At 38.1% G+C, this 22,757-nt stretch overlaps 1 protein-coding gene and 1 pseudogene across 1 annotated transcript; both read right to left on the bottom strand.

Moving 5' to 3' along the window:
• Positions 1-9,257: 9,257 nt before the first annotated feature.
• LOC131239759 (cytochrome P450 71A1-like) lies at positions 9,258-20,686 on the bottom strand (annotated as a pseudogene).
• LOC131239758 (calcineurin-binding protein 1-like) lies at positions 13,370-14,037 on the bottom strand. The gene is made up of 2 exons (XM_058237615.1): positions 13,943-14,037; positions 13,370-13,862 (listed from the first exon to the last, which is right to left on the bottom strand). The coding sequence occupies exons 1-2, from the start codon at positions 14,002-14,004 to the stop codon at positions 13,538-13,540; spliced, it is 387 nt and encodes a 128-aa protein (XP_058093598.1). The 5' UTR covers positions 14,005-14,037; the 3' UTR covers positions 13,370-13,537.
• Positions 20,687-22,757: the final 2,071 nt, after the last annotated feature.

The raw sequence follows: 22,757 nt of genomic DNA, 5'->3' as shown, positions 1-22,757 counted from the left end.
TTTACTTTCATTTACTATCAATTCCTCCCATTTACCTCCATTTACTCCCCCTAAATGGCCCCTAAGGTTCATCTTCTCTTTCGAATCATCCGATGTTTGATTGTTGATGATCATCGTTGTATTGTCCAAAAAGACGTGCTAGGGATGACATTGGAAAGTTGACGACGAAAGCTGGTGACTAATAATTGATATTGTAATTTGATGAGTGACCCAAATGATTCATATTTTGAGTTAGTGAGTGACAAATCACGTTGATCATGCTGAATTTCAACACCCTATAAGAGACTCAACAACAGAAACCCAAATTTTCAAAATTAGACATCCACTAGTGGCTTAATGAGGAGAGTCTTAATCTCATGCACAAAAGTGTAAACTAAAAATCAACTACTACTCTTCATATAAAGAGTTTTTTTTATAAGTAAAACCCATTGCAACTAAAACTGGGCACCTAACAACTCGACTCGCCTAACTTGACTTGTCCGACTCGTTCAAACCCGACTCAACCCAAACCGAATGAGTGAGTCGGTCATAACCAAGTAGGCTTCGCCTAATACGAACTCAAACCGAGTCGGGTTCAAGTTACCCAGTAACTTGACCCAAAACTCAATCTAATCAAACCTGACTCGATCCAAAACCAACTCAACTCGGACTCGGGTATACCTATAATAAAATAAAAAAAATCCTAATTTTTAAGTATCTCTAACCCTATATGCCGACCCCGAACCCACCCCGACCCGATCCTAATCTCTCCCTCCCTCATTCTCCTCCTCTTCCAAGCCCATCAACCACCCACTATCATCACCACCCTCATCCTCTCTCTCTCTCTCTCTCTCTCTCTCTCTCTCTCTCTCTCTCTCTCTTCCAAACTCGGCAGGTAACCACCGCCATCACCACCCTCCTCTCTCCCTCTCTCTCTCTTCCAAACCCGGCAGGTAACCACCGCCATCACCACCCTCCTCTCTCTCTCTCTCCTCCACTCCCTCCCTCCCTCATCTCTCAATCCAAATTGGTGCCAACTTAAACTGACTCAGTACTTTTGACTAGGTCGGACTAGGTCCGAATTAGTGCATGTCAAACCTTGACTCGAATCGGTTCAAGCATGCTAGATTCAGTACTGAGTCAAATCGAGTTCAGATCAGGTCTATTTCAAAACTAGATCGAGTCAGGTCAACCTTGACTCGGTCCAACTCGACTCGATGCCTAGCTCTAATTTCAACCAATGTATAGTTTAAACCCTAATCAATCTAGACTCTTCATCCCTTAAATCCATCACAACCACATATGCTTAGAATCAATATAACTTGCTTATTCAGTGTCAAAGTTGAATAATTTTGAGAGAGGTGGAAAGCTTACATGATAAAATGGGACATTTTCAAGTTGTTTCAACCTCATTTCATATCCCAAAAAATGGGCCATAAAAAAGTGATGAGAATAATAATTAATACTCTAACTTTATTTAAATAAATAAAGAGTAAGAGAAACAATTTTGAGAAATCTAACCTAAGATAGGGGTCACCCAAATAGATGACTATCATGTGAGGCCCATGATAGTAGGTTTCTCTTCACACATTCGTGAACACGATCTTTCAAGGTTAAAAATGACAATCTGCGTGTCGCTCTTTAAAATATAAGACTTTGAACAATTCGATTACAGGCCATCTCAAGACCAACAATGGAGATTGACTTGGCCTAGATACTCGCTTCACATAATTCCTAGGTTAAGAAAAGCTTCTTTTTTTTTTTTTTTACTTTTGCTTTCTTGAGAACTCTCAAATGAAGAAGATGATGATGAGGCACTTGTAATAATCAATAGATGGTGGAAGCATATGATGCAGCAACAGTGGTAATGGGTCGTTGATGACTGTAATGATTAGGTAGTGGTGGTTGTTGGTGCTAATGATGTTTATGACATGGTGTACAGAATGATCTCTTTAGGTCCTTTATTGCAGATGGGTCTCCTGTTGAGATCACGAGATCCGCCATAGTGATTTGACACATGTTTTGTTAGAGAACTGCCCTGCAAAAGCACCTTAATCTCGATTAAAACAAATAAGTGAAAATGAAAAAAAATAAAATCCAAGCAACCACATAAAGAACACATGATTTTTTTTTAATGTAAAAAACCATTGCAGGAAAAAACTACGGCATAAAGCAACGGTCAATCTACCTTTCGGAGAAGAATGCTTACAACAAATTTTAAAAAAAACAAAAAAACGAAAAAACCCTAGCTTACTCCCCTTGGAGCTACTCAAAACAACCCTAAAATAATAACTCTCTCTTAACCCTAATATAACTAACCCTAAAAATTATCCTTTTAAGAGAAAAATGTAAAAAATATCCCTTCAAGAGTTCACTAACACTTGGGTGTTGTTAGCATGCGAAACATGGGTCATATAAATTCATAAAAATGAATCAACCCATAGTGATTTTGGTGTCACAATTTTAACATGTTTGAGATTGAAGATATGATCAATTTGAGATTAAGACATTCAAGGTAATGAATAACTTGGAAAAGATGATAATGAATGGCGATAGTGTTAATGGTATATGTGGTGATAGTGAGATGGCGATGGTGTCGAGATGTGATAAGTACCTAGATCGATTAAATTAGATTTGACTATGCTTTGATACCACTTAATGACGACTGTTTGTATTGTAAAAAATACATGAGTGGGTATTAGGGATGATGGTGGAAAGTTAACAATGAAAGCCATTGATGGATAATAAACATTATGTGTAACGCGCCAAATTTCAAGGGTCGAGCACGAACTTGATCCCTGATATTTCAAATGTCACTTTTGTTTTCCAGAAGTGTGATTTCTCTGTACAATTACATTAGTATCCAAGCATTCACAAGAGCTAAGTTAAATAGTATATTAATCCAACTACAAGTGTGCATAAGATGAAAATCCAAAATATACATCTACCAATCATCATTTCACATAGTCCACCCAATTGGGGACCATATATATGTCCAAAAGAATAATAAAGTATAATGTTTTGGTCCCAAAATCATCCAAACGTCTCGATAGTGAAATATGTCGATCTAAAACTACTCATCAGATGCCTAAAAGTACGAGAACTCCATGGGGTCCATGTAAGCACCCTCGAAAGCACATACCTCTACTGTACCTGCGTCGATGAAATCATCTAGTTGATGTTTTAAAGCACCATCCCAGGGAGGAGTAAGTGATCAACTTAGTGACAACTACTATCCTAAGTTACACATATATATTATAAACACAATTAAGCATAAGCAATGATTCATTACAAAACAAGAAATTTCATAAGTTAGTTAATTTAATGTATGTATGTCAAGATATGCAAAAACAGGTCTCAAAAATAGAATAAGGGGTTCTTTGAATGCTCTGGCCTTTAACAGTCTGCTGGGCACCCAATAAATAACACCATGGCCTTTAACGGTCATCCAAGTACCAAATGAACAATATTATGGCCTTTAACAGTCAGCTAGGTACCCAATAAATAATACATTAGCCTTTAATAGTCATCCAGGTACCCAATAAACATTCATGCAAGAATAGAGTGCATTGGCCTTTAACAGTTAGCTAGGCCCCCTATGAATGAGGATATATTGGCCTTTCATAGTTAGCTAAGCACCATATGCATGAGGATATATTGGTCTTTAACAGTCAACCAGGTACCATATGTGCCTATGTATGTGTGTATGCTTAGCCCAACCTTAATTAATTCATTTTCATACAGCAGTATTGGCGAAAGTAGGATATCATCATCGTATAACTAGTCTTTACCCAGATCACATGACTCGTTGCAACACAAGGCAGTTTCCTACTAGTGTCCCTTGATCTAATTTTGGGTTTGTCCCCCAATAGTCCAAATTTAACAATTAACTAATAATAAGGGCAACACAAATCAAGACAAAAAAAGGCTTGCCACTAAATTCTCACAATAGTATGGTAGGCCGTCACTGATATCACTAACAACTATATATCCTAATGTGATATGAAATGTCACCTCCATTAGTGATCAAAGGACACTATGGGGAGGCCCATCACCCATCATAGGCCAACAGCTTGGACGCGGTGACTCATACCATCATGACCGGCTTCTGAGTCTTCATAAGATCGTAATACACAATGGTTATAAATGGACTCAATTTACCAGTAACAGCGTTATCCCATATTCCTTCGAGTGTTATAAAATCACCAAGCATGAGAATGATCGGGTTATGCATCAGACTAATCTGATTGACCATGGAGAACTTTAGACCGAACTATCCTTGGGTGCAAAACATTCCGTGTATATCTAACTACTACCGGTCATCCGTGTTCAACCCTGGTCGACCATATATATAAGCCTGGAATAGCCAACCAACGATAACTATCTATTTACTCAAGTGACTAGCAGGGCTCGATCTAACACAACGACAAATTAACTTATCAAATACACAATAACAATCATTTAATATTTTAATAACATGGTTGAAAATATTAGTTCGATTATAATACGAATTAGCACAATCCACAATACACAGCACAAACCCACAGGTATTGACAATCTCATATTTATACCCCATCAGGGTACATCAATTGAACAAATGCTATAGTACAACATAATGTATTCAAGGCATGCCAATATATAGGCATCAACAACACTTAACAATAGCCATAATAGGGTTTCAATGAAAGAGTTCATATTGACCATGCATTTCATTAAATATGTTATTTACCAATAACATCAACATTAGGGTTTGCCATAATAACACAATTTAAGCATAATTATCATATGAATTTCAAATAATTAATAGAAAATCATAGTCTATCACCCTCAAGGGTTAATAAATGGAAAGTTAGGAAAATAGTCCATACCTTAGTAGCATTTCACCCAACTCAAAGCACTTCTATGGTTAGGATTTTAGGAAAAACCATCGATTCTTATCCAAGGACCAGAGCCATTGTAAGATTCATAAAATTTAACATAAAGGGAGAAAGAGTAGGAAGTGAGATCCAAATCTTTACTCTGATCATGAACGGGAGGGGCTCGATAGAAATTCAAAAGCAGACAAGTCTTCGATTGAAGAGGAGAAAAGGAAGAGGATGCCAAACATCATAAGCATTCACCCATATTTTCTCTCTAATTCTTTCTCTATCTCTTCTCTCTAGGGCAAAATTCATATGGAATGAAGGGGCTGCCCAAAATGAGACTTTTATAGTATCAGATGTGGTGCAAATGGTCCTAATGACCAGGTTTTTGATATGTTAACCCTATGGGAGGTTTTTTTTACTGTTGGGTCCCACAATGAGGTATATGATGATAGGTGTCCTTAGTGAAAATCTATGTATGGATACAATCACTCTGATGTTCGGATGCGTCGATCAACAGTAACGTCCTAAGTCAAGTCGATAGGTATTGATTGTTGATTGGGGCCATAATTATATGTATATGTGCAAGGTATTAATCTAAGTCAGTGTCCCTAATTTGATCAAAAGCTAACAGTCCAAAAGCCATAACTTTAGTAAAGAACAGAGGAGGACATTTATGTTAAGTTCATAATATTTTCTAAGGGCATTCGCGCGTACCATGCGCTCGCTTTGCGAGCCCAAGTTAAATTATTCTAAACGTGATCTCAGCTCAGTATCTGTGATGGGCATCAAGCCCAACAAGATAGATATTTTTATATCATTTTAGGTTTAGTGGCCCACTAATGGACAATCTAGATCTAATTTAGCTAATATGAGCATTTCTAGAATGAATTAGGATGTGAGATTTCTTGTACAGGATAATTAATATTTGGCTTTACTAGTTCATAGCACAACCTATTCGCAGTTAATGAAAACAATTATTCGATCCTAATAATCCAAAATCATCGATTTGTAGGCTATCTAGGATAACTAATTGAGTTCGTGCAATTTTCTAACAGTGACACTCATGTATTCACCAAGGTCGAGTATGAAAAAATTTGGGATGTCACACTATAACTTGATGTGCAACTTAGCGACAAACCACGTTGATTGGGCCATATTTTAGCACCCAATGAGCGATTTAGCAGTGATAAAAAAATCAAAACTAAAAAGCTAACATAATGGGATTTCAAATAAAACCATTTTCAAGTTTTGATACTGTTTGATCTCCCAAAAGTGCGCATAAGAAAAGTGACAAATACTAATTTAACTTTTAACTCTATCTAAATAACTAAAAGTAGGACTCTCTAAAAGAAGCTACCCTAAGATGAGATTCACTCGAACAAAGGATTCCTCATATAGAGCTCAATAGTGACATTCAAACTACATTATCAAAAAAGTAAATAAAATAGATATTATCTCCAAATAAAAATTTCATATAAAATCATATTTTTAGAACTAAGATTTCAAAATTTTTCTTTTTCTTCAAACAAGCCCATAGAGTTTATTTTTGTTAAACAAGAACAAGCGAAATTGCTTGAAATATTAAAAAGGTTGCCTCTTTATGGAGAGAATATGGAGTCTTTTCGTTTTAAAAATTATTCCCTAAAAAAATATTGTTGTTATCTTCTTATACAGAGCTAATGTGTAAGACTCGTAACCCTGTGAGATAGATTGACAAGTTTTGATCACGATCCTATTTCAATACCGCAACACCCTGAGACTTATACCCTTGCAACCACGTAGGTGTTACAATTCTAATGCCACATGGCACGCCCTATTGTGACCCCTAGATTAGAAGTTGTACTTTTAGCACAATCCGAGGTCAGCCTCAGAATGTACGTGGGCCCCACTTGCACAATTCCCAAGGTTCTTCACTTAATCAATCCATCAATCAATCCATCAATCCATTAATCCATCAATCAATCCATCAATCAACCCATCACTTCTCTCCCCCATTAGTAAAAAAAACGCATGCCTCTCATCATGCAATCCATGCCTTGCCCATGCCTAGTCATCCCTCTCTCCTTCTTTCTCCTCATCCACCTCTCCATCTTCTTTTAATTCTCTCCCTATCCTAAAAGTTTTACCACAAAATCCCATAACTCCCATTGATTCTATCATTTGCAAGCAAGAGAGTAGAAAAAGATTAAGAAAAAGAAAAAGATTAGAAAGAATTAAGGAGAGATTAAGAGAGAGAGAGAGAGAGAGAGAGAGAGAGAGAGAGAGAGAGATGGCTTAAGAGAAAAGAGTGTTTGAGAGAGAATTAGGAGGGATCAAGAAGCTAAGAGAAATAGAGAAGAGAAAAAAGAGATTAAAGGAGATTAAGAGTGAAGAGGAGCTTGGTGGACCGTCCGATCACCGATTCGAGTCGATCCAACCATTCATCTGCAGTAGTGAGTGCAGGGGAGGATCAAAACTCTCACTTTCTTTGTGATTTTTCCATTTTGATGGGCGCACAAGAGTAGGACCCACCTTTATTATTTATGGAGTGCATGGTAGACCCCATAGTAGCAGGGGACCACCCCGATAGCTGATTATTTTCCCTTGCCTTTTCTTTCCATTTCCTTCATTTTCATTTCCTCTTCTTTGATGGTGTTGTGGGGCCCACAAGTGGATCATGTTGTTGGAGAGCATGCCCCACACACTATTATAGCATGTACTACCTTGTGTGGCTTATCGTGATATTTATTTTTCCATCTAACCTATTGAGTAGATCATATAGTTTTGGATGGTGGAAACCACTGAAAATCGGTTTGGTGGGTTGACTCGATGACTTCACTTGGTGAGTTGATTAGTTTTGGGGTTTGTACTAGGTTTAGGGTTCGGTTCAGGATTTCCATCCAACTTGAACAACATGTCAGGCCTAGGGTAGGGTGTCTACAAACGTGTTCAAAATATCCAGACTGAGATAGGGGAGGAGTTTTCAATTCGATCCTATTTGAAATGAATCAGATCCGTTTAAAACACCCTAAAATTTGGTCATGATCAATCCTTCCATGTATGAATAGGATGTGTATAATCTGATCAATCCTTGCAGATCTGAATAAGATCTGGATAATCTGATCAGTCCACCTTGAAGATCGGACCATTTGTATTATTTAATTAGGTTAATTTTCACTCAAATCTAACTGTTGAATCACTATACGACCCACTTAATGAGCAACTGATATTGTTCATCCAATGTCTCCATAATCCAAAGACCCAATCAAGATGAATGACCGCTCATTAAGAAGTTCTCCATAAAGAGAATAAAGTTACCGGATCAGATGTACCAAGGAGGGCCAAATTTTGAGTTTAAAATGGGTCGCACCCCTCGACCTTATTAAGACCCTGTAAAGCGTGTGATTTTAGGGCCCCACACATTGATCCTGCTGTTGAAGGGGCCATGAGGCTCAAACCTTATTAAAATAGTGATGGGCCCCACATCTCAAAGTGATCAGATGGCTCAAAGATGGATAAATATAGTAATGGGCCCAAATACCCAAAATCAGGCCCCATTAAGCTTAAGGAAATTAGTACCACTCAATACATATACATGATTAAAGATTAAGCCTAATATAGGCTCCAAGCACACCATCTAATTTCCAAATGGTTCATATATGTGGGCCCATATGTGCACGTGACAATAGATACAAAAGGACACATTCAAAATGTAAACATCTCAATGAAGAATCTAAACATGCCAAAACTTAAGCCTCGTCCAAGCCCAAATATATAATTCAAACAAAATGCCAGGCATAAGCTCACAACTGCCCAAAGCCCAATGTCCAGGCCTAAACCCAAATTCCAGCCCAAAACTACAATGGGCCAGCGTGGAATCCAAGCCCAAGATGAGATAGTCTAAGCCCAAAACCAGAAAGACAAGGCCCAAGATTGGGCTCAAGAAGAAGACCAAAGTGACCCAGAAATGGTACTGGATTCAATAGGGTCTGGGACAAAAATGAGGCCCAAAGATGGTCAGTAAATGAGCCTAAATAGAGCCTTCCCATAGTTTAAAAACAAGTCCACGAACCAACCTATGTCAAATACACTATAAAGGCCCAAACTAGGCCCATTCCCAAGCTTCAAATGGGCGTTGGCCCATATGCAAGGCATGATTTTGGGTATTTGGGTCCATTATGCAAGGCATGATTTTGTTTATTTAGGCCCATTATCAAGGCATGATTTTGGGTATTTGGGCCCATTATGCAAGGAATGATTTTGGTTTTGAATCCAGGAATGGTCAAAGCTTGTGAATGATTTGAGGATTGTCTTGGGGGTGAGTTTGCCAAGGATGGTGGTGCATCCAGGCATACAGGAGCGGCCCATTTGAGAGTGGCAACCTGAAAGGCCGCTAAAATTGTGGCTGGATATACGGAATAAAGAAAGTTCATGTATAAAAATAAGATCTCGATATCTATATAATAGATATATGTTTCAATACACGAGAAATTTAGGGTTTAGCAAAACAGAAATGTACTTTTATAGCACTTGGACACAATACACAATGAAAAGAGAATGATCGGAAACATCCAATGATAAAGACATTTTTTCTTACCAGCATATCAAATGCATAAAATATATGATCGGTACAAATGGTGGACCACACCATAATAATCATCTGGTACAAAAATTGTCAATTTCAACCAAAAACACACGGCGTGACTTGCTGTATTGAGATGACACACCCAACAAAGGGATTGCGTGATTTTTGTACTAAACAATCATCATTGCTTGGACCATCTTTTGTATGGACAGGATATCCTACATATATCATATAGCTAATCTATTTGATCATTTCTCATATGAGAAACATCTATTTTCAGTTTTTTCGTTAACCAAATTTACTATATTTGGTAGGCACAAGGCAAAGATGAGTTTTCTTGTGCAGCACAATCCCGAATACTTCAGTCATATCCACGTCCATTTTGCTCATTCCAGTTGGAAAATCCCAGTTAAAAGAATAGAGAAGATTCGCAAGGGCGAGCTCATAACTGATGGCTGCGAAATACATCCCAGGGCAAATTCTCCGACCTGCTCCAAATGGTGTGAACTCAAAATCTTGCCCTTTGTAGTTGATGGAGTTATCTATGAATCTCTCTGGCAAGAATTCTTCCGGATTTTTCCATGACTCGGGGTCTCTTCCAATCGCAAATGCATTCACAAAGACCCTAGTCTTCTTGGCAATATCATATCCGTCTATCTTACAATCCTGAGTTGTTTCTCGAGGAATTAGAAGTGGGCCTGGAGGGTGTAATCTCAGTGTCTCTTTTACAACCATCTTAAGGTATTCAAGTTGATGGAGATCGCTTTCTTCCACCTTTCCTTTATTCCCAACAACACTTCTAACTTCATCTTGTATTTTCTTCATTGCTTTTGGTTTCATCATAAGCTCTGTCATTGCCCAAACCACTACTATCGAGATTGTTTCTGTTCCAGCAAGCAAAATATTCTGCATCGGAAGAAAAACGCAAGCGTCGAAGTAAGAAAATTGTAGAAGCTTTTAAAGCTTACCCTGTTGTGTCATTTTGCTTTTACTTTGTGTCCCACCCAAAGCATGGATTATCCCATTTTTAAGCACAAGATCTAAGCATTATTTCAAACCCTATGAAAGCTCATATCTCATGCTTATTTCTAAAGTCCAAACCGAGTGGAGCTTGGCCTAGCTCAGCTCGGCTTGGCGAGCAGGCTATCCCAGTTTGAACTCAACTCAATCCTCGAGCCTAACTGGCCAGCTCAGCTCAACTCGGTTCGGTTGGATCAGCAGCTTGGGCCAACTCGAGCCAAATTCGAGCCAAGCTTGAGCTTGGTCTTTCAAGCCAAGTTTGAGTTCAAGCTTACGAGCTGAGTTTGAGTTTAGATTTTATGATTTTTAATATATATAATATATAATATATTACATAATTTATTTAAATATATAAAGATTTATAAAATATTTATATTGAGTGAAATCAATCTGAGTTGAACTGACTCCAACCAAGTCAAGTTTGAGTCATTGGAATAAAAAATTTTCCAAGTTCAAAAAATAAGCTTGACTCGGCCTGAATTCAGTTTCAAGCTTAAGTCAAGCTTTTTCCGAGTTGAGTAGAATGAGTTAACCGAGCTAACTCGGTTCATGTGCAGCCCTACTTATTTCATATGCCCTAGAATCTACCACAATGCTTTGTAGGATAGCCATATAGGATACGGCTATCCTACAATTCAATGTATAGTTGCCATCTTGGGTCTTTTTTGACATTCAAACAGATAATCAAATTTATCCACCGGGATACTTATTGTCGACTTAAAACCGGTGCAATCCAAATGAGCCACGTTAGAGGCCAAAAAAATAGCCAGCAGTCGTCCATTTTCACAATGGCGTTTTGGTCATTTTGGAAATTACCGATGGTACTCTCCCGGAGCGGATTGGCTGGTGTAGCGCACAACAGGCATATGCTGGACGTGGATTAGCTACTCACAGGTTGAGTAGCGAGACTAGCTACGGAACCGAAAGAAGGTTTCAGCGGTGGGCGTCACGCTCCCCACTGTTTTATGTGGTGGGTCTACTCGAGCTTTATATCTAAATCATTCTTTGAATCATGACTTAAAATAATCTCTCCAAATGGATGGACGGTATGGATTCAAAACATACATCATTAAGGCCACAGAACTTGGTGACGTCACTTCAGTAGCCACTTTCGCTACTCAACCTGTCATTACCTAATCTCCTGCTTGGAGAGTTGGAAGCGGATTGGCTGCTGTACCACACACCACCCATCTGGCTTATGTGTTTACGTCACCAAATTATGTGGTATCATCATGAGGTATGTGTTATATACCAACAGTCCTTTATTTTGCGAGCTCGTCCTAAGGCTTGAACCGAAAATTAAGACACATTCAAAGATCAATTGGACCACACTTCAAATGGCTACGGGGGATTGAACGTTTACCATTAAAACCCTTTTGGGGGCTATAGGAGTTTTGAATCAATATGATATTTGTTTTGCTTATCCATCCATGTCTGTGTGACCTTATGAATGGATAGGATGGAAAATAAACGCTATGGTGGGCCATACGAATGTTTTAATGATGAGAATCATTGTCCCGACTGCTATTTCTGGTGTGGTCCAATTAAGCTTTGGATATGAATCATTTTTAGGATCATGCACTAAAATGATCTCATAAAATGGATGAACGGTGTAGATATAAAAAAGACATCATTTTGGGGCCATGTAACTTTGATCACGACACGTACCCACACGAGCCATATCGTTTGGTGTGCGGTACACCAGCCAATCCGCTTCCGTTTTTGTAAGCAGTAGAAAAAAATGAAGAAAGCGAGGATGAAGAAACAGTTCATTACCATAATAATTCCCTTGATTTGATCTTTGGTGAGATGGAATTCCTGCTGCACGCGAAGCAGCACATCCACAAAGTCATCCTCCTCAGCGTCATACCTATTCCGATTCTGGTGTTCGTCGAGGAGTCTTTCATAAAAAGCATCCAACTTAGAGAAACTCCACTCCAGCCGTCCATGCAACCCCGTGATCACATCGGCCTACCACATCCACGGCAGATAATCAGCAACAAAGAAACTCCCCAACATGATTCCTACCTCCTTAAGCACTCCATGAAATTCCATCTTCTCATCTTCACTTCCTTGATTGTAGATCTTACCAAATGCAGCCCTACAGAGTATGTTATAGCCAAGAGAAAGCATCATCTCACTCAGATTAACATGTTCCGCAAAAGAAGAAGAAATTGAAGAAACCAATCTCATGATTTCATCCTCTCGAACGTTTCGAAAGGATTGCACCCTCTTCATACTGAGAAGCTCAATGATGCTGATCTTGCGCATTTCTCGCCAGTGCTCACCATAGGGTGCAAGAGCTACATCCGAGAAACCTCACTACACTAAAATCGTCATTTAGGAACGGTTCTAAACCGCTCCTAAATTCTTCAGGAACGGTTCAATACCGTTCCTAAAAGAGGCGTCGCAGAAAATCAGGAACGGTTCAGAACCGTTTTGGGTACCGTTTCAACGGAATTTTAGGAACGGTTTTAAACCGTTCTGGTGCCAACGGTCACATTTTAGGCACAATTTTAGATACAGTTTTGAATGCTTATTAATGTTGCCAATGGTCAGATTTTAGGAAGGAATTTTAAGAACAATTTTAAACCCCTTAGTTCATTGTATTTTGGATCTGCCATGTGAACAGTAACCAGTCCATGGTAGGGTCCAGTAGGTGCTGGGTTCTAATAACCTCCCAACCATACAAATCGTATATCTCGGTCTTGGGGAGATGTTACGGTAGAACCATCTCTACAAAGTACACGTGGCAGAGAAATGTATATATCAGGACCATTCATGTAATGGCCTTTATTATTATAAGGAGTGGTTTATTTATTTATTTATTATTATTATTTGTTTTAATCACATTTGCCAAAATATTTAGCCATTTACTACTTTCACCTCAAACCGTCACTTTAAGGAAGGCCATCCATCTTTCAAATGTGAGAATTAGGGCTGTAAGAAACCTCTCCAGCTCTTTTAACACTTCCAAACTTGGAAATGAGACGATGACAATGATTTTGTAAAGCACGACATATCAGTTCAACTGATCCATCCAACACTCTAAATCTTCTCTCAAATAAAATTACAGTACACTATTTTAGTAGGGTCATGAGATACAGGATTAGAGGCAATGGGGAATGGATCTTGAAAGCATGGAGCCAAAACAAAAGCTCAGAACATCATAAAGCAGCAGGCCAGGTTCTGAACCAGCAGCTACGGTTGAAGGAGCCTGAACACTTGCATTTTCAGCAGGTAATGGAGTGATCAAGGCCAAACTAATAAGAATGGATCGACACCAAGCAACAAAAGCATGCTTACATATTTTGGCACAGTTACTATATAATAATTTTGGATTTTTGAAACGCTTTCGGGTCTTCTCATTTATTCCTTCAATCATGTCCAACCTGGCATCCCTCTCCAATGACTGGATGTATTGGTGGATGTAACTGTTGAAGGAAACTAAATGTGTCAAAAGCACATATGGACATATATCTAACCATAGGGAAATTGGATTTGTGTGCTTTACCTATAAAGACTGCTCTCTGATAACTCTTGGCTCTTCAACTTTGGCAAATTGCTTAAATCCATCCATAAGTTCCCGTGGCCTAGGTTGTGCTGGTAATATATATAGAAACAGAAGTCACTACGTGAAAAGTGGAAAAAAATAAAAGGAAAAAGAAAATCTTTGATTGAATGAATGATCCTTGTTGTATTGCTCCTGCAACGAGCTGTCAGCACCTTTGGAGCCCGAACCTATTGCCTTTGCATTGCATTGCCAGAAGGTACCAGATGGGTCCGTGTAGTATCTGCATATCACAATTTCTAAGTGCAGAAAAACTAAAAAGCAAAAAAGCTAAAACTGGCCATTCTAAAATTCAAAGTCAGAAGCATATAAAAAAGCATAACCTCCTAATGTAGACTATATATTCCCAATGACCAATAGCTATGGTCCTTACAGAAGACCAAGAGATCAAAGTTAAAGGTTGATACTTACAAACTAGGCCCATCCTCATCATGACCAGCGAATAGAAGCGAGGACTCCAAAAGGCTGCTTTCAAATTTCCACAGGCTTCACAGCAAGCTCTTGTTTTCAAAAATGGAAACCACCTGCTTAAAAATGAGTACTCAAATAAAACAATTTGATAGAAAACCGAATATCGAAGTTGAGTCATGAAAAGGACTCTAAAATATTTATGTCACTAAAAGAAGGTAGGATCACTCAAAGGGAAGTAGTTCCCATCCACACAAGATCCCAAACTATATGCAAAGAAAAAATGAGAATAGGGAATCATTAAGCAATTCAAGAGTAAATTACAGACCTTAATTCAGTCTGAGATAAGTTTAAGGTTTATATTGTATGGAGGAGAATTTACGGTATTACCATACATCTGCAAGAACAATCAATAGAAAAGCAAAGTAATAAATTAATAATATAAGCCAAGAAAATTTCACCTGTGCAACTTCCACTAGCACCCGAAGAATACCCTACAATGTTTCCAATAGCAATCCATGAGCAAAATATTGCATTTGCTGCATTTTTTTGGTCAGGCCCTGTCACAACATAAATAAATCTTGTAGCACATTCTTCAAAAACATTGTGATATGGTGTAACTTATTCTTCAAGGAGTAAATATATGTACGAAAAAAAAAAATAATAAAGAAAGAAAGAAAGTTGATCAATCCTGCAAAGACTGTAATGGTAGCACTAATTCATCTGAGAGATCAGCCAGAAGAGCAGGAGCTGGACCCTACAATGGAAACAGTACCAGGAAGTCAACAGACATCCAAACAAGATGTTAACCATTAGAAGATGATTTATGCATGGTAGTAAATGTCATCGTATAAAGTAGATTAAACATAGAAGGCAGCACAACTATTTCAACAAGCTTACTTGCACTGTATTGTTAGCCAAATCCAGCATCCAGAAACCAATGATAAAAACAATAGCTATTAAAACTCACAGCGATAGAGATCATGAGGGATCCAACTAAAATAAATGGCCATCTTCTTCCATATTTTGAGTAGCATTTATCACTCCAAATACCAACACATGGTTGAACCTGCACGAAAGGAGCAGGCATGCACAAGAATTACAAATGAAACTACTCATGAGAAGATGGCAAAAACATTGTATATACTACTGTCTGGAAACATAAGCTATTAATAAAGACAGAAAAACCATGATAACAGCACACCAAAGTCCAAATCCAACTCCGAAGGAATGGCCACAAGCGTGACAGAGAGGCTGACCGCTGATCCATGTTAAGATGTACGCATGTACTTACTTGATGAGTGTTGCAACTTGATTTTCAAGGTGAGCGTCCAACAGAAGGACAACCCAAAATATGACGCATGTAAGGCCAGACAAATCCAACCGTCAACTTCCTCCACCTACATAAATATTTCTGTAAAAAGAAACCAATGCCCTATTGTGATGGATTAAGTGAAAACCCATTCCTTCAAAATGCCCAGAATTTATCCATTTGCATCAATTCCCTTCTAGGACCTCAGGGATGTTTCAAATGGAAGTTGTAGCACCAATAGGACCCCTTCTAGGACCTTTATGAGTAACAACTAACAACACATGATGAGTCCAAAATGGATGAATCGCTGAGGTTTCCTTTGAATCCTTGGGTTGGTGGGCTGCAAATAGACAATTAAGGAAACACGTGATTTTTATGCTAAAAGTTCTAAAAACTTGAGGAAGGAAACACTTGATTTTAAAGCTAAAAGTTCTAAAAAAATGTGACCCACTTAATGGAAAGCTTTTATCTCACAACCTTACGCTACATTGGTGCATGTGGCTGCATTTGGTTGAGCAATGCTTCACACACATGTTAGTAAAACTTACCCACAACTTATGCTTGGTCCAAGAATCAGGTTGGATGAACAGCTTGGTCATGCATATGTGTAAACTCTCTCATCAATCGCTTGAAATGTGCAAGCAGCATCACCTATAAAATTTAGTGAGTACAAATTAAATCTCTGGTTAAAGCCTAAAAATGATGTGCAATTATTCATAGTAAAGTAATTCATGAACAAAATAGAAATACATAAATGCAAAAACTGTGATGATGCACTCATTGCTTGGCCCCACCACAAAGATGCAAAAATCAGACCAATCCCCTCATCATGTGGACCACAAAAAATAATGGACAACCGCCAAACTGGTCCTATGTACAAGTATGACCTACATCAATGAAACTCTCATTTTTCACTAGATCAATGAAGTTTAAAGCATAACCTATCATCCATAATTACACAGTCCTGACTGAGAATAGAAATAATATGCCATTGGAAGCATAAAAAACTCAAAAGTAGGCAAAAAATGTTTTTTTTTTTCTGGTAAGTAACATACTAAAAGATATTTAATCATGTTGATGATGTCATGTGATATAAAGAGATGGGTGTAATAGTTAGAACATTAAATGGATACTAGCCTTTATCCAATGGGGAATATTATTTGATACTCTGGCTGGATATAACATTTGATATGCAGACACTTAGAAATGATACATGCGGCAAATATTAAATAAAAAAATAAACTATGAGATTGTGCAAGAACAGTTGTGGCAAAGTTACAGGCTAAAAACTAGATGGGTTGAATAATACAAAGTGGACGCTTGTTTTTTAAAATAAGACTAATGGATGTTATTTATTTAACCCTGTCATAAATGTCAGGAAATACAATAGTTGGACGAGCAAGTAAGAGTAATTTCTGGTTTCATCTAAACTGGTACTTATAATTTGGACCAGTTTTTTTTGAATTATTTGTGTTCCAAGTTTGCAATTTCTCGATAATTTAGAACTGCCTCCATATCATCCATGTATCTCTCATTCAATGTAGTCGACTGCATGGGAAGTTCTCATACATTTGAGCCGTGTCCAGGCCATTGATATATGTGTGCCATCAACCCATTTTACATTTTTTTTCTTGCCGTGCGACTCACTTGAGTTTTGGGTCAGCCCATGGCACAACTGATGGATAGAGTGGTTGCTACACAAACATCACGGTGGGCCCCATAGAAGCTCAACTGCATGGGAACTTCCCATATATTGGATTATTCCATTTGTGAACACTTGTTTGTTGAAATAGGACTATTGGATTTTCCCCCCCATTGTTAACCATCCAATAAATGTCCACCAATCCAATAGTCAAATAATCAAACAAGCTTAATTTTTATTCATGATACATCTACTGGGAACACCATAATTTGGATGGCATAATTTGACTTGTATGCCATGTATGCAATTTCTAAGTAATTTCTAAGTGCCTGCACATTATCCATCACACTGTCAGAGTATCTAAAGTTTCTCTTTTTCAAAAGCAACCACTTATAATCCATTGAAGTGCCCAAGCAAAGATGAGAAATGCTAGCCAAATGTAGATGGGAATGGGCAAACTGGAAGCCATTTTCAGATAAATGGAATACAAGCACAATACATTGTCTAGTTAGTAATTGTATTTATCATGTAGAACATGTTTGCTTTATCACCACCAGAAAAGACGAGGGGAAAAAAATAATAATAAAGAACGTGCCATTGTAAATAATCAAAATACCATGAAAATAAACCCAAGTATACAGATGCATAACAAGGTAGAGAGAATTGAACCTGGACTACTATGGGTCAATGCTGAGTTTGTCCTGCATTCTCTACTATTGATTTCTTTGAAAAATAAAAATTTAGAGTCAAAATCTATCAAACAATAACAGGATACAATCTCAGTGAGGTCGAGTCACGGCCACAACCAAGTTTCCCAGTGATGCAGCTAAAAATCTCAGCAAGTCAGAGTTTACTCCCTCGAGTTTCGAGTCGAGTCAGTGAGTTTTTGAACTGTGCAATAAAAAATGCCAGGAATTGATATATCCAAAGGCCTTTGTAGAACAGTGAGGTCTCTACGATTTTATCTAAAGGATATTTGGACCTACTTATCCAACCAGAATGGTGGTCCGAGCTTTATATCCTGTTTTTAATTAAAAAGGGACCAAGTGAAGTGAATAATGAAATCAAACTCCTAATTACAAGAAATATCAGCCCCATGCACTTAAAGGTTGCATTTCCATGTCCTGATTTTTCTGCCCAGGCAGGATGCTTTTCTCCCCAAATCAACATCCCCAGTGTTTCACATCCAACCTGAATCTGGATACTGATTTGGCGCACACAAGGCTGAAAAATGGGACCTTCGATAATGCAGTTTCAAAAAACTTGCACCACTCCAAGTGTCAGATGGAACAAATAGCCATCTTTTAAGCCAAAAATTCCCATCGATTTGCAATTTAGATGACAACCAAATGCATCATGATTGTCTAAGAGGACCACAACTAAATTTCCTACCTCTCCCCAGACATGATTGAAGAAAAGTATAATGCCTGCCTCATCAGTTAGTCACAACAGCCAGCAGGGTTGCAGTTTAAATTAACATGCTCGAGGTCTAAACTATCATCCCAGTCTACCACTTCATTTTTCTTTTACCAATTCCAAGTCCACATTCTCCTTGTTGTGGCAGATTAACTACTACAGTCTACAGTATGTATTAGTAATGGAACAAAAAAAAAAAAAAATCCAGTTTAATGCAATGTTTGAAACCCAAACTGGACCAGAGAGTCCCAGTCGAGACCAGTTGGGAAATCCCGGTCAACTAAGGTGTTCATTTGCTTTCTTTTAAAAAGAAAAACAACTCTATCAGGTAGAGTTCGATCCAACAACCTCTAATTCAAAAATAATTGCCAAGCCAATGGCAGATATGTGTTATTCGTTATCCTTTTAGTTACTTTCTTCTAACTCGAGTAGATTTCCAGATTGGATAAAAACAGTCTGAAAACCCCACAAAATGCAAAACTACATGTTCATAAACATTTATAAATACACCAAAACAAATATCTATCGGAAGATTATAACATGCACATTCATGATGAGAGATTCCAGGAGACGTCATTTCAATTTCATAGAGTAAGCAGACGTCACATTACCTTCTTCCACAGATTCAAATGCACGAATACATCTTTCATGTGAGAGGAAATGTAGGGAGAGGGAGATCGGGAGAGGGAGATCGGGAGAGGGAGGGAGAGTGAGAGGGAGATCGAGAGAAAGGGAGATCGAGAGAGAGAGGGTCGACATCGGAAGACGGAGAGGGAGATCGAGGGAGAGGGAGATTGAGGGAGAGGGAGCGAGAGTGAGAGGGAGAACGAGAGAGAGAGAGGGTTGAGATCGGGAGAGGGAGATCGAGAGAGAGGGTGGAGATCGGGAGAGGGAGATCTAGGGAGGGAGATCGAGGGAGATTGGGAGAGGGAGACGCAGATGGCGATGGCGTAAGGAAATAAGGGATTTAGGGCGTTTTGGCGCAAGGAAATGAAGAAAAATATTCGGTAGTCTGCGGTATATACAGTAACGTGGCTCTCGAGCCATGTGGGGTCCACTCAGAAGTTACTAATAGAATCCATTCTGTCCATCTGTTTCAAAATAAAACAATAAAGCATAATAATAATAAATAAGAACATCAAACACTCAATTAAGACACACCAACAAAAAATGGAAACAACAGAGTATAACAACAACTAGCCAAGTACGGTTCATTACCGTTTCAGATCAGAAGATCTTGCGCATTTCTCGCCAGTGCTCACCATAGGGTGCAAGAGCTACATCCGAGAAATTGTATGAGAGTTTTCTGTATGAGACGTGTGGTGGCCGGCTGCAGAAATGAAGATCTTGAGATTTCAGGACCTCCTTAGCAACTCTCGCCGAAGAAACAACGAGGGTCGGTACATGACCTAGTTGCAAATGCATGAGTGGGCCATACTTTCTAGAGAGTAGCCAGAATTTGCGATGAGGCAAGGAAGTGAGCTGGTGCAGGTTGCCTAAGATGGGAAGCCCAGGTGGACCTGGAGGTATCTTTGAGCATCTTTTACTATTCCTTTTCTGTATATCAAGAAAAAGGATTAATATTAGTAGAAAAAGAGGGAGAGATGCTGAAAGAGAGGAGTCAAGAGCCATTGAATGTTCTAGTCGAATTGGGTTTAGTGCTAAAAGAGGGTCTCCTATAAATAGTAGGAAGACCATAAAAAGCAAACATGGACTCATGAGAGCTGGACCATTCATCAGGTGGGACCTCAATTGGTGTGTCCATGACTAAATATCACATTTATCAAATGATTCATATTATTTGGTTGATGGCTTTAGAAAGGCCACTAAAAAACAAAACACCGAGTTAAGTTGTGGTCGAAATTCAACAGGCAGAAAATCTTCTTTAGGCAGGCTTAGAAGCAGTGTTTAAGAACTCCTCAATGTTGCTTAAGAATCGTTCCTGGTCGGATCGCCTCAAATATTGCCCCCTTTTATCAGATTTTGACACAATTACTATGTTGAGTGACTCGAATGCAAAATTTGTTTTTATGAAGATGGTGTTAGGCATGTTTCTCACTCTAAGAAAGATTGATGTTGTCCATGTTGCCAGGCTAGCCCTGTACTCTATATGATTAATGACTATGTTTTATGGGTTTGTTGGAAATAAGGTAATTGTTTGTGTTGTGTTAGTTTATTAGGCGCACTTTACACTTTACACTTCGCACATGCACATCTTTGCATGGAGCCATGGTTCAAACCTTTTTGAGCCATAGTACAACTTGAATTAAACTAGGGTCTACCTTGGTGTTGATTGAGAGTAACTGTGGCATAATTGTACATGAGTCACCTATGTCACGTGTCACTCATGTGGCAATAGTTAAAATGATAATTAGGACATGTGACTACAATTTTATACTGTTGGATAACTGTTTCTGTCTGAAAGGGTATATAAATAACTGCCATATGACAAAGGGTCGTATCTTTTCATGGAATAAAATTGTTTGTTGTGAATGGGTATGGATGTCTTGAAGATGCAAATGAGCATCTCTTATGAAAGAACTCCATGATCCTTTAATTGTTATAAATCTTCGATATTATAATCCAAATAAAATACTCTTCATTTTTTAGATAAAAATCATCTTCTATGTAGTACTCTCGAATTTGACCTCTTGTTATATTATTTTTTTTCTGAATGTCTTAAAGGCATATCGGTATCAAAATTAAAGATCTGTTTAACACTTAAATGTTCATATTTTCGTGTTGAAATTTAGATTGAGAGTTCATTGCATCCTGAAGACAATTTGCAGATTTCCTTCATTTGTACTTGCTGGAACTACCAGAAAAGGTGTAGTAAAACTGTCTTAAGAAATAGACATTCAAGTCGAGCCTTGAACCCGATAGATCTGATTATCTCATTATCTTTTTCCTCTATCCTCCATTGTGTATAAGATTCATCATTTTTCCAACATTTCACGACCTTTATTTGAATTCACAAACGGCTACTCATGAGTTTGTTTATTAGGATGTTGGCCAATGCCTTATCAAAATTTACAAACTACAATTCAACAGATTTCATGAAGGCCTTAATTAACTTTAGCACATTCTCTCTCTCTCTCTCTCTCTCTCTCTCTCTCTCTCTCCCCCCCCCAACGGAAAGATGGAAGCAAGCGTTTTCTAAGATTGAATATGTTCTTCCAAAAATGAGCCTTGATGAATGTCAGACATAGGCGGTTAAATCGCTCCCAATGCTCTCTCCATTGATACACTTGATTCAATGGATATGGGTGGTTCGTCTACAAAAAAATTTAAGTTCCATACACCCTACCGTTAGGAGAACTTTCTCTTCCCAGTCCAAGCAATTTTCACCATTCAACATTGGAACATGTGATGACTCATTGCTAATAAATGAAGTAGAAATTGTTGTAAATGATTAGTCAAACTTATTATTAAAAGCACTCAACCTTATACAAGAATTCAATTAAGGTCAAATTTTAGTAGAAAATTAGTGCATCATTTAAACCTTCATGTAGGCTAAAGTTGCAACATGTAAATGATTTTCTTAAATCCTCACAATAAAACTAGTGAGTTTGATACTAAAATGAAGAGAACACATACATGTGAGCCTTAAGATCTACCTTTTTATGCTTAACCCATTATCTTATTCCTGTTGTTTTATAAAAACTAACCACCTTTCTATGTTATTGGGTCTTCACCTTCCTTTACACAACTGCAGCTTATGATACCATCATCATCATATGGTACTATGACCATTATACTAAATGCGAACAAATGCGCACTTAACTATTGTATTACTAATAATCACATATCATCATAAACTTGTGATGCTTTGGCCACTCTTAAGCTATTTTTGTTGGGGGACACAGAAGTACACAAAGATGAATCAAGAATTCCAATGACACAATCAAGCACAATCACAAAGACTTCGAATTTAACGTGGAAAAACCCTTTTTGGAGAAAACCACAGCACAAAGTGATAG

This window comes from Magnolia sinica, chromosome 3 (genome assembly GCF_029962835.1).
Source record: "Magnolia sinica isolate HGM2019 chromosome 3, MsV1, whole genome shotgun sequence".
In the NCBI taxonomy this organism is placed as follows: Eukaryota; Viridiplantae; Streptophyta; class Magnoliopsida; order Magnoliales; family Magnoliaceae; genus Magnolia; species Magnolia sinica.
The sequence above is the reverse complement of the archived record's forward strand: the minus strand, read 5'-3'. Positions and strand labels throughout refer to the sequence as shown.

What these genes read in the sequence shown, in the direction of transcription:
- LOC131239758 (XM_058237615.1), bottom strand. Translation starts at nt 14,004, where the DNA reads ATGGATTTAAGCAATTTGCCAAAGTTGAAGAGCCAAGAGTTATCAGAG. An exon ending in TCAGAGAGCAGTCTTTATAG is followed by an intron (nt 13,863 to 13,942) that starts GTAAAGCACACA and finishes TTCCTTCAACAG; the next exon opens with TTACATCCACCAATACATCC.